Genomic DNA, 12188 nt, shown 5'->3' with positions numbered 1-12188 from the left:
ATATAATTAGAGTTTAAAGGACGATGTTTTTTTCTCAGAAGCAGAGACATAAAGGAATAAAGCATTCCTACAAATAGTCAAACAAATTAAGGTTCCTTAAAACATTACATAAATAAATAAACAAAATCACAATACATTTTTATGCTGTAAAACAATTATATCATAATCTCATACTGTAACACAAATGATTTGAGTTTTTAAGGTAAAGGCTGCTCTTATCAAACACAATAAGTGGAAACAGAAATTACATTTATCACATCTATTTATTCATCTATTTAATAGAAAAATGCTTTTGTTGTAAATGTAACTGTGTTTGCTTTTACAGCCAGATTTATTGAACTTTAAGAAAGGCTGGCTGGTCAAACTGGATGAAAATGAGCAGGTAAACATTTTTGCCTGTCCTAAATATCAATTAAGGCCAATTTATTCATATTATTCTCATTAATTTGTTGTCTTTTTCCTCCAGTCAAAAAAATATTGGTTTGTCCTCTCAACAAACAGTCTGAGATTCTACAGGGACTCATTAGCCGAGGAGGTATTTTCAGGTTGATTTTTTCCTGACGATTAAAAACGTGCCATTGGGTTTATTTAAAATATTAAGGTCTCTTTCTATTTCTCTGTCAGTCTTCTGAACTTGAAGGAGAAATCAAGCTGATGAAGTGTTTTAAAGTATCTGAGTTTGAGGTTCAGAGAAACTATGGCTTCCAGATCCATGTAAGACAACACCTCTGACACCACAACAGTTAAAAAACCTGTTTTATAACAACAAGATTATGGTTTTTGTTATATGTGGATTTTTATGAATCTATGATTTTTTCTCCCCAGACTCCAGACGGTGTTTTCACACTGTCGGCCATGACAGCTGGGATCCGCAGGAGCTGGATTCAGGCTTTGATGAGAAATGTTCATCCTGTTAACACCCCCGATGTCACCAGGTATAAATATAGAAAGCTAGTTATTTTTTTTGTTATTTAATGGCTTTGTGTATCACAATTATAGTGTTGCTACAGCAAAAATCAAATATGCCTAATGTAAATACGTTGTAGAGTAATGACTTCCTTATAACAGAGTGGAGCCAAACTCTGTCTCAGAGATACAGTACTTGCTGATGAAAAAAAGGGAGTAGTGGGGGATGTGGGGAGGCAGGAGAAGGGTAGACTTAAAGGATGAAGGAGGATGTTTAGGGAAAGCATTTACTTTGGCACTGTAAGCCTTTACATTAGCCAACACTTAATTTTAATCATTCATTGACCTTTGACTGATAACATGTATTGTTTTCTGATGTATGATTAATAATTTATTTTTTTACTTCCTGTCCCATTTTGTCAATAGTTTACCAGGACTCCAGCTCTCACCTGAGCTCCTCCTCAGACCAGACCTGACTCTGGACTCCTCATCGGCACAGAGAGATGCTGAGGTCAAACACATCAGTGTGAAGCAGAGACGAAGAGAGGGACGATACAGAACCTTCGACTGGGCTGGGTTTAAGTCTCAGGACTCGGACTCTCAGAGTAAACCAAGTCAGGAACCGACCCCTCAGATAACAGACTATGTGAGCTCTGAAGATAGGAGGAGGAGTAGAGAGGAGAGAAGACGGAGATATGAAAGCATGCTGGGCTTCTCTCCGAGTCCAGGGTCCCAACAGAGGGTAGAGGAGGAGATGGAGGATTACTGGAGAAAGGTGGAGACAATTTTCTTCAGACCAGAGAACTGTGTCCCTGTTTTTACTGAGGGCAAAGACTCTGAGGAGCTGCTGGATCAATACAGGCTCTCGGTAAGAGTTAACCTTGAGTTTGAAATAATATTAAGCCTGTTAACTTGAGTCAGACTGATAAATACTGCAGTTTCCCAGTTTGGCTTGACATCAGGTACCATGTGAGGATACTCACAAGCTCCATAGCTGAGTGCTGCAATGTTTAGAGTTGTTTCTATTCCATCACCAAGCATCAGTCAGAGTGCACTCTTGGAGTTTACAAATTTGTTCATTCAGCCTTTATGTGTTACAACTTGTTTTCTGGGCATAAAGACTGGAGCCAGTTTTATGAGCCATTGGACCCCAGGGGAACCCAAGTTAGAGCTGTGGCCTTTTCCCCAGCACAAGTCAAGTGGGTGCTGGCCTCTGCAAGAGCTGCCTCTTGTAACTGATTTACATAATCTAAAGGAGCAGTGGCTGAGAGTGGAAAACTGTCTTAATTTTTGTAGTTGATGTGGCTCTGCTGGCTTCAGTAACTGGGGTGGTTTGCAGCTAAAAGTAAAGCTTAGAGTCAGCACATCCATGTCTGAGGCATGGCTCTCTGCAGGAAATTGATGGATTGCTCACTCTTGCTCCAAGGAAATTAGTTCATGTATCTCAGGTTCATGTTAGAAGATGGATAATGGATGATAAGACTGATGGATGCATTGGTGCAGCATCAGCAGCAATGCAGGTGTTTTACAGGGCTGTTGCAGTTTAGAAAAAGCTGAACCACAGGTGAAGCTTTAGAGTGATCTGAGCTTTAGGCAGTTACCAAATGAACCACAGGAATGAGATTGTGGATTAAAGGGTGAGAAATTAGAGTAGCAGGGTCTCTGGGCTCAGCCTTTGATAAAGGAGAAGCTCAAACATCTGATTGCAGCTTAGATGACCTGCTATGCTTAACCCTTTACAACCTGCGTTGCTGGACTCTTTTCTTATTTTAACCATGAAAGGCCCAGAAAATGTCCTGTGAATACATGCTTTTGCCAATTCTTCCAAAATACTTAGAACTTTTAATATATGGCAATTATTTACATTTTACTGCATGCTGGGACTTCTGGTTTGTAGATGAGACTGTAGACAGCTAAAACGAGGAGCTCCCGGCCGAATAAGTTTAAGAAACAGAAAAAACCCTTATAACTATAACTCGATGACGGAAAAAGAATTAACGTATTGCATGTTAAGAGTGTTTTAACAGTTTAAAATGAAAAAAACACAAAAAACGGGGGAACTTTATGCTAGCTTTAGTGTTTTTGATTTTTAGAATTGTTTCCATTCTGAATTAGGTCTCCCTTGAATGGGAGATCTATGATTTCAGTAGGACTAACCTGGTTAAATAAAGGCTATACGAGATAAAAATACAAACTATTGTATCTTCATTTCTCAGATGAAAGACCTCTTATGTGTGACCTTCTTTTGTGTTAAGGTGGATGATCTGAAGGCTCAGCTGGAAGAGTCGGAACGTCTCAGACTGAAACTGGAGGATCAGCTGAGAGCAGTAACCAGCAATCAGGTGTGTACTGTGCAGAACTTAAGGGCATGTTTGGGCCAAAAATTGAAGCTGAAGTAATGCATAGATGTGACAAGTAACCTGAGGGCACCATGGGGCAAGAAGGAGGATTGACACAACCCCTGTCATGCTCTGGATGTCTTTAAGTATTACAAGGGGGAAAAGTAGATAAGCTATTGGGTATTTTCTAGGGTACTTTCTAGGGGGATTAGTAGAGTTGGCATGAGCCCCTGGTTGTGCTGTGGACATTACAAGGGCTCGAAAAACCACCAGCGGTCTTTGGACGAGTTACCAGGTGTGAAAAGGCCTGGACAAAAGAGAAAAAAAATCCTTAGTGCCCTACATGCCTAAAACTCATACACTTGGCTGCAATTCAGCCCAGAGACTTGAGTCATAATCTGTGTTTAACTTACTGATGATTACTCAACTTTTCTTATTCTTTCTCTTACAGCTGGAACCTCCTCTTAAATCTGATGCAGATTGCTCTCCAGCAGAAATACAGGAAAAGCCGTCAAACATTCAAACAGAAACACTGACAGAAAGAACGGAGAGCTCACAGGAGCAGAACATCATCAGACAGGAACATCCTCCTTTAACACCGAGCATCCTGCTGCACGACTCTGATGGGAACCTGAAGGAGGTTCTTCATACAGACACCACACCTTTATCATCATCATCATCCTCACCCCCCCCAACAGCAGAAGGAATGACTGCAGAAGCTCTCCTAGCCGTAGAATCAACAATCCTGCAGGCTGATCAGGATGAGCCGGGTCAAAACAACCATAATGGATCATCAATTACTGATCAGCCTGAAGAGACTGATGACCCTTCTCTGAGCCTTTGTGTGGAGCATCACCTTCCTCCAGACCAGGAGGTGCTAAGGCGGCTCACACAGGAGGTGCAGCTCCTTATTAGTGAGAAGGAGGCGCTGAACCAGAGGAATCAAGAGCTGCTGCACCAGCTGACAGAGGCCAGCTTTGAGATTGAGCGTCTGAGGGCAGAACTCAACACAAGGCTCTCTGAAACACAACACTCACCTGATGAAGAGCCCTGCCACCTTAAAGATGAAGAGGAGAAGCTGGAGGGGTCTTGGGTGGAGGATCTGCAGGTGGAGCTCAGTCTGAGGAGCCAGGAACTTCTTGAGGCTCAGAGTCTGATCTCCTCACTGGAGGAGAGCCTGAGGGAAACAGGTGAGCTTCTGCAGCTGAACAACACGGCAGAAAAAGAGGAGGAACTTAAGGAAGACAGCAAGAGGAAAGAGGATGGACATCTGTGTTTGGAGGAAAAAATGCAGCTGAACCAATCAGAACAAAGCTGTGAAGAGCTAGAAACTGGATTGAAGGAGGCGAAAGAACTTCACCATCTATCAGCTGAAGGGGCAGAGTCTTATCCCAGGGAGCAGAGTCAAAATGATGAAGAGGGCAGCAGAGTTTTAGGTTCTGATGAAAAGATCCAGAGAGTAATGGAGGGGATGGGGATGAGAATGAAGGCTTTGGATAAACTCCTGGAGATGATGGATGAAGTAGATATCAGTCTGAGTGGGGAGGAGGAGGAGGAGCTGACGATGAAGAGCCAGCTGGAGAAGGAGGAGCAGTTCTTGAGTTCAGTGATCAGCAAACTGGAATCAAATCACTCTGAAGAGACGCTCCTCAGGGAGGTGATGGAGAGGATGATGGTGGAAAAACAGATGCTGCTTGTAGGGCTCAGTCTAATTCCTGAAACAGATTCATGCTCAGAGGAAGAGGGAAACGTTTTAACACATCTGGATTGTTTCTGGAAAAAAGACGAAAACAAGAGATTAGAGATTAAAGATTTTAAAGACATCATACAGATGAAAATTTCTTTACTGAACCTCCTTACCTCCTCTATCACCTCCTCCACACTGGACAGACTCAAGCTGGTTGCAGATAGACTGTCAGACTCTTCCACGTCAGATTCTTTGTGGTTTGGTCTTATTATCTCTGCAGCCGATGAAGCTCTCTCCTGCTACCTTCAGTCTCGATTTGAACTCAGAGAAAACATACAACCTCTGCCCATTACTTCAGCTCTCTGTCCAAACTGTGTTGATGTTATGAAAGAAAACCAGGAGTTGACAGAAAAGCTGTCCAACAGAGAGGAAGAAGAGCCACCATCACTAAAAGAACATGTGGACTCAAGTTGTCAGACAGAAGAGACTCAAACACGGGACTCTTACACTGAGTTACAAGTTGAATTTGAGGAAAATAATGATCGGACAGCACAGGAGGAGTGTGTTGAAGTCTTTCCTTTGTGTGATGATGATGATGATGATGATGATGATGATAAGAGCATGGAGGAGAAAAAGGAAAGAGAAGAATACCAGGAAACAGAGTGGCACTCAGAGACAGATGAGTTTTTACTCCTTAGAGGACGAGTGAAGGAGCTGGAGGAACAGCTGTCCATCATGGAGGAAATGAGAGCAAGGTTTGATGGGAAACTGAGTTCTGTTCAGACACAACATGAGAGAGAGATGGAGAAGCTGAAGGTGAGTGCTGCTGGGTGATTCTTAAAGATGTATGTGTATAGAAACTTAGTTTTACTTACTGTTGTTACAATGCTTCTTGGGAACAAGTCTTATACTGTTGGAAAGCCTAAAGCCTTAAATGAGGCCACATTTGTAAGGAACATGCATTTGTGGGATGAGCAGCAGAGCTGAGTATGTGGGTTGAGCCCATGATTTGTCAAATCTTTTCTGCAAATGCCAAACAGCTTGTTTTGCTGTTGCGACTGACACTTGTATTGAGTTTCTGGTACCCCCAGGTGCTGACAACCAGGTGCCAATCAGGCACCTGGTTGTCAGCGCCTTGGACCATGGGCGCTGCTATAGTGGTCAGTAGGTGTCTGCTCCAAGAAACTGGATGCCACGTTTGACTGATCTGCATCTAGATAGGGCCAGAAGACTGTATTTTTTGGTAAATTGAGGGTCTGCCATCTCCTTTGTATTGGTACAATAAATTGGAGTGGGGTCTGGCTGCAGAGGGGTCTCAGACGCCCCTCCTGCAAACCACCACTGTGAGACACTTTCTCTGTCAGGACACAAGAAATACAACTTGTGGGTACGATGTAATTGCCACTTTAGATGTAGTTAGCAAATGGAGTCTCACTTTAGCTATGTTAGCATTAGCACTAATGTAGCTATTTAAACTATTGTAGCTATGTAAGCTAATGTGGGCAGTGATAGATAACATAGCTTTAGCTAAGTACCGTATTTTCCGGACTATAAGTCGCTCCGGAGTATAAGTCGCATCAGTCAAAAAATGTGTCATGAAGAGGAAAAAAACATACATAAGTCGCACTGGACTATAAGTCGCATTTATTTATAAATTTATTTCACAAAATCCAGACCAAGAACAGACACTTAATCTGGAAAGGCAAGTTATTCAACCACACAATAGCACACAGAACAACAGGCTGAATAGGTGTCCGGTATGTTAATGTAACACATTAACAGTTATTCAGCTACACAACAGCATAAAGAATACATCTGGGAGGCTGAATAGGCTAAATTAACATAATAAGCCAGCGAGTCCAACAAGCAAGTTTCCGGTAAGCAAGTTTTCCAAGCTCCCAATCTAATTCCACATCACTGAATCCATTGAATTCTTCATCGTCGGTATCGCAGGGGCAGCATATAGTTGTCACAAGCCTAGAGTGCCCCCTCGCGGCTGTAGACAGTAATGTTTTTTCCTTGGTTCATGTCGGTCAGTATGAACTGACATTTAAAAACATGATAAATTATATATATTTTGATATATAAGTCGCACCTGACTATAAGTCGCAGGACCAGCCAAACTATGAAAAAAGTGCGACTTATAGTCTGGAAAATACGGTAGATGCTGCTAGTGTAGCCTCAGCTTTAGCTACATCTGCAAGCACACTGTTCAGTTGGCTATATTAGATGTTTTGTAAATAGTTTTTGTAGGTTAGGTTATTTACATTTAGTGTAAAGGCTTTGAGTTCATAATCAAAGTCAAAAGTTTTACTGTCATTTAGGCAGTCCTAACCCATCCCTAACGACCCTTACATCCTTGTTGCCCAGGCACACTGCCTTTGAAATGCCATTGTGATGCTATCAGTCTTCAGATGCCCCCTTCAAAGAATGCAGTCCTTGAAATGGGACACAGCTATTGTTGCATCCTTTATAACACATATTAATGAGACAACTACCAGGTTTCTTTAAACTGTGTGTTTAAAAAAATGTATTTTATTCCAGTGATCTCATAGTTTTAACTCAACAGCTCTTCAACAGAAAAGTAAAGTTTATAAAGATGTTGTCTTTTGCTCTTTAGGCTACCTGCAAGCTTGGTATGGCCTCCATGGAGGAGGCTCACCTTAAGGTGGTGGAGGAGCTGCAGCGTCGACACCAACAGGAAGTGGAGCGTCTCCTGATGGAGCGAGACAAACTGCTGGAGGAGGAGAGCGCTGCCACGGCAACTGGTGAGAAGAGTCAGCCATCAGATGTTTTGTTTATGCTTTGCATTTTCACAATGAAACAATAAAAGTTAAACCTCGATTAGATCATGCAGCCTTTATGACTGCGAAATGAAGCCAGCATATAAGTAACAAAAACTGCAGTTCCTTTACCTAACAATGAAACTGCTTTGCTTTCCTCTCCACTCAGCAATTGAGGCAATAAAAAGTGCCCACCGCATGGAGCTGCAGAGGGAGGAGCAGAGGAGACGTCAGTGTGAGAACAACTCGGGTAACGCTCACCTGGAGGAGATTTACAGACGGCACAGGTATGGATTCATCTTCTCAAAATCATATCAAGAATAAAGATTCCAGTTCTGTATTTTACTTCTGAAACTTGAAACATATATTTATGTAATGATTGTCTTTGTGTGCAGGGAGGAGCTGGCCTCCTGTCACAGGGAGCTGCAGGTTCTCTCTCAGCAGTTCACTCTGAGGTGTTTGGAGGTCGGCCATCTCGTTCAGGCTCTGGAGGCAGAGAGGAAGGCTCTCAGTGTGTGTCAGCAGGAGAATCAGCACCTGAGGACCAGGAACCAGGTGAGGGACACACACAAACAGTTAGTGTTACCACAGGATGTTCATGATAAAAAGACTTACCTGTGAGATGTTTCATCTCCTTCAGGAGCTTAGCGCTCACCTGGCTGCAGAGATCAGCAGACTGTGTTCTCAGGTGAAGCAGGATGACCTGCAGCTTGGTCAGAGGATGGACGTATACGAGATGGAGGTAAAGTTTCTCTTGACTTGTATTAACAAGAAGGAGCTGTGTAGGCCTTACAAAAAACTTTAAACAGTGTATATCATTTTATTTTAACAAATGTATCTTCAAAAGGCACAATTTCAACTCTCTCTTGTGGAAGTACTGGACTATAGGGCAAATGTGAGGTATTTGATATTAAATGAAGTCATTTTATTTCAGACAGATGGAGACCATTTGAGATGAATAACTGAACATATTGGACATTGAGAAGCTAAAAAGACCTTTATTTTCTTCAGAGGGTTTTAGAGACCAAAGTGACATCTAAAATAATAAAAATACTGAACTCATCTGGATAGATGACTGGTTGATTGAAGACTTCAGATGAGGTTGAATGTTGCTCTGAAACTGCTGGATGTATAAATGTGCAAACAAAGAAACTTAAAGCTGTTATGTCACTGTTGTGTTAAACACACAGTATTTAAATTCCGCAGATAGGGGGATCAAAACAGTAACAAAAGTCGACAAATAGAGACGTATTGCTCAGCTCCAACTACCTCTATTGCTTACCACTTATTTTGGATTGAAGACTCTGCTTAATAAAAAACTTTACAAGAAGCTTGCAGTGTTAATCAGGAAGGTCTCTTTTAACAGCTTTTCTCCATCAATATGTGACATAAGCCTATGCAATGAAAACAGTGGTTTACTGTTGATAGATACACCTTCTACAAAACAGAGTCCTCAATTCAAAACAAGAAGTAGGCAGCAGAGCTGAGTGAAACTGGGCAGCGTGTCAGGTCTCTCCTACACTCTCCTACAAGTGCTTTTATTTAAACTCTAGTAAGTTTTAACCAAAGTGTACTTTTTCCTTGAGTACTATGCTCTAGTCCTTTTTCCACCTCTGTTGACTACACGGTAGCACATAGCGAGAATGTACATCCTAAAACAGCTGCTATGCACAGCAAAGACTGGAGTGTTGTTATCTCAGGGTTAAACTTTTCATGGTTGATTTTAACTCCACTCTGAGTGAAATGGTCGTCAGTGTTGAAGTTATTTGGCAGTGCTGATTCAACAGTGTTAGTTCAACTCTGTAAAGAGTCAACTGATCTAAGCTCTGCCCACTGCATTTCTAATCCAGGAGGATCTGTGGGCAGGAATCCCTGTTGTGCCATTGGGCAGAGTGTTTAGAAGTGTTTTAGTTGGGTTTGGGTGTTGCCTCCCTGCTGGGGCTTTTGCTCACGTTTCCAGTGGATTATTGTTATTTCTGATGTAAGACACATTTACACCATGAGTGGAGTTATCTACTGAGTCAGAGTTCCTGCCTGTGACTTCAGGTGCTCTTAAAGGACACATAGACTTATTCTTCTTTAGTATGCATGCTATGAGGTTGACTCTGCTTTCTTCTTATAATCAGCTTTTGTTGTTTTTTAATTCAGATCACGTTGAGAGTGAAGGAGTCTGAAGTTCAGAGTCTGAAACAGGAGACAACATCCCTGAAGGACGAGCTTCAGACAGCTCAGAGGGTAAGACACAAATCTAAATCTGACACTCTCATGATTCTTAACTGATAAAGGCAACTGCAGATCAGGTACTCCCATGATCAGCTGTTTTTCTCAGCGAGGCCTGGTGTCTTTGTAGAGAGTGATGTAAAAGCTGTTTCTGGTTTAAAAACATGTTCCTCTTAAAAAGAGAGGTTCTGTATCTGAAAGAATCCTGTCTATTATGATCTGTAATGCACTTATAGCAATCAGAACCTGGCAATGGCAGAAACAAGACCCCCAAGTACACTTTTATGCTGCATTTTCACCATGAAGTCTGGTTTGGTTTAGTCTGGTTTGGTACAGTAAACCTTGATCTTGCTTGTGTCTCCACAGCCAACTGGACCCTTACAAAGTAGCCTGTCAGGAAATTCAGTGAAGAGTCTGGCACAGTAAACAAAGGGAAACAGTGGAGGAGATCCAGCAGTTTGTGCCCTGTCCTCTTGGCATGTGGCTGTTTATCACAACAAGACAAGAACTGTTTCACTGACATAATTTGCAAAGCACATGAACAGCTTTGAAATTGCTCTCTCAAGACCCATGGGATATTTAAAAATAGTGTTTCGATCAATCAGTGAACCGCTGTGTCTAGCTTCACCCTTTGAGGTTAGATATGTATGCTTGGTACCCAAAAGAAGAGTGCCAAAACAGCAGGATGGCACATACTGATTTTAGGAATACAAACTAATGCAAACCTTACTAAACCAAAGTGAACCAGAATACTCAATGGAAAAGCACCATTACTGGATGTCACTTTTAATTGACCTATTGGATCATGGAGCAACCAGTGCAGCCGTGTCTCAGGTGGTGGTTTTAGCCACAAACAGGACAAATGATTCATTATCTTAAAATGTTGTGTTTCTGTACATCTCATTACAGGACAAGAGAAACGCCACTAAGAAGTACAAGGAAACGTTTACAGAGCTGAACATCCTGAGGGCCAAAACTGAAAGGGAGACAGATGAACTGCGTGAAAACCTGAGGCTCGCCCACCGCGCTTTGGACCAAACCTCACCCTGAAAACTATTCACTAGATTTTTTTTTTTTTTTTTACATTTGACCCTCAATACATTTATTTAAAAGTGTCATGGTTTTGTGCCCATTCTTAATAAATAGCTAGCATTTCATAACACAACTTCAACTTCTTTTTCACAGATTAGTTGTCAAAGACAGTTACAATTATATTATTTCTTGTTTTCTTTTTATTTTAATTATGAATCTTTTTTTGCCATATTTTACATTAAACATGCTGTGAAACTGCTAGTATTACATTTTCTTTATTTCTATTTGTAAAGTTTGAACTAGTTTTATATGTAAAAACCCTGAGTTATTATTATTTTATATTTTCACTTGTACAGTGACGTATTTTATCATATCTGCTAGGTCCTTTTTGTCCTTTCTGTATGTATTGTTAAACTGCACATTTTTTTGTTTTACCAGTTGAATCCTTTTATTTATTGTTCTGTATTGTCATTTTATTTTTATTTTTTCAAAATCAGTATTAGTATATGCATTTTCTCATTAAATCAAACTAAAACAATTTACCTGGTAGTTTGCTTTGTTGTGCATTCAAGTTAAAATTTAGCTCATTTAAGCGATTACTTCATAATTCGTTGTCTGTTTTATTACAGAGGTGTAGGAGGGATAATACCATAATAGTAAACTGTTTAAATTTAAACAGGATTTCCATCTTCTTTACAAAAAACGCATGATGATTTTTTTAGTGCACTTTTTAAAAAGTATTTTTTCCCTTGCCCCTCAAGCTCACTGAGTCTGCCATTGGATAAAGGTTTTGTGTTGGCTAGTGAATCTCGGGGCATGGAGACCTTCCTTCCACTTGTGCCATAAAGGTTGGAAACCCTCGGATTTCATTTTTAAAAAACAGCGACATCCGGTGGCACAGTGAAATTACAGCAGCCAATTGTTACAATGGGGCTGAAGCACTGGCACATCTCACTGTTTCAATCTTAAGTTTCTGCAATAAAAGCCATATAATGCTTAACGTCCATGCACTGAATTTATCCTAAACCTCCAATAACAAAACTGGGCTTTTTTCTCAAAATGAAATAAAATAAGTCATCATTAAGATGAAACTACGTACTCAGCAAGGGTCAATTCTTTTTCCTGAAAGAAAAGACTACAGGAAGATATGAGCCTCTACCATTGAGCTACAATGGTAGATATTTTTCATACACTGGTGGTGTAAATATACTTTATGGGAGC

The 12188-nt window shown here is 41.0% G+C and overlaps 1 protein-coding gene across 3 annotated transcripts in view; it reads left to right on the top strand.

The window, feature by feature from the left end:
• LOC121503986 (myosin phosphatase Rho-interacting protein-like) overlaps nucleotides 1-11402 on the top strand; it is a 28974-nt gene extending 17572 nt beyond the window's left edge. For 2 of the 3 annotated variants that reach the window (XM_041778605.1, XM_041778604.1), the window contains 13 exons: nucleotides 326-382; nucleotides 467-535; nucleotides 625-714; nucleotides 826-935; nucleotides 1333-1774; nucleotides 3162-3248; nucleotides 3697-5748; nucleotides 7553-7700; nucleotides 7885-8002; nucleotides 8111-8270; nucleotides 8356-8457; nucleotides 9864-9950; nucleotides 10845-11402. In XM_041778605.1, coding sequence (XP_041634539.1) covers nucleotides 326-382; nucleotides 467-535; nucleotides 625-714; nucleotides 826-935; nucleotides 1333-1774; nucleotides 3162-3248; nucleotides 3697-5748; nucleotides 7553-7700; nucleotides 7885-8002; nucleotides 8111-8270; nucleotides 8356-8457; nucleotides 9864-9950; nucleotides 10845-10985 — 3663 coding nt within the window. In that variant the 3' untranslated portion in view covers nucleotides 10986-11402. Of the gene's footprint in view, nucleotides 1-325; nucleotides 383-466; nucleotides 536-624; nucleotides 715-825; nucleotides 936-1332; nucleotides 1775-3161; nucleotides 3249-3696; nucleotides 5749-7552; nucleotides 7701-7884; nucleotides 8003-8110; nucleotides 8271-8355; nucleotides 8458-9863; nucleotides 9951-10301 lie in introns of all 3 variants that reach the window. The other variant, XM_041778606.1, reaches the window with a different exon arrangement.
• Nucleotides 11403-12188: the final 786 nt, after the last annotated feature.

Source organism: Cheilinus undulatus, linkage group 21 (genome assembly GCF_018320785.1).
Source record: "Cheilinus undulatus linkage group 21, ASM1832078v1, whole genome shotgun sequence".
Classification (NCBI taxonomy): Eukaryota; Metazoa; Chordata; class Actinopteri; order Labriformes; family Labridae; genus Cheilinus; species Cheilinus undulatus.
This window is presented reverse-complemented; position numbering and strand designations above follow the sequence as displayed.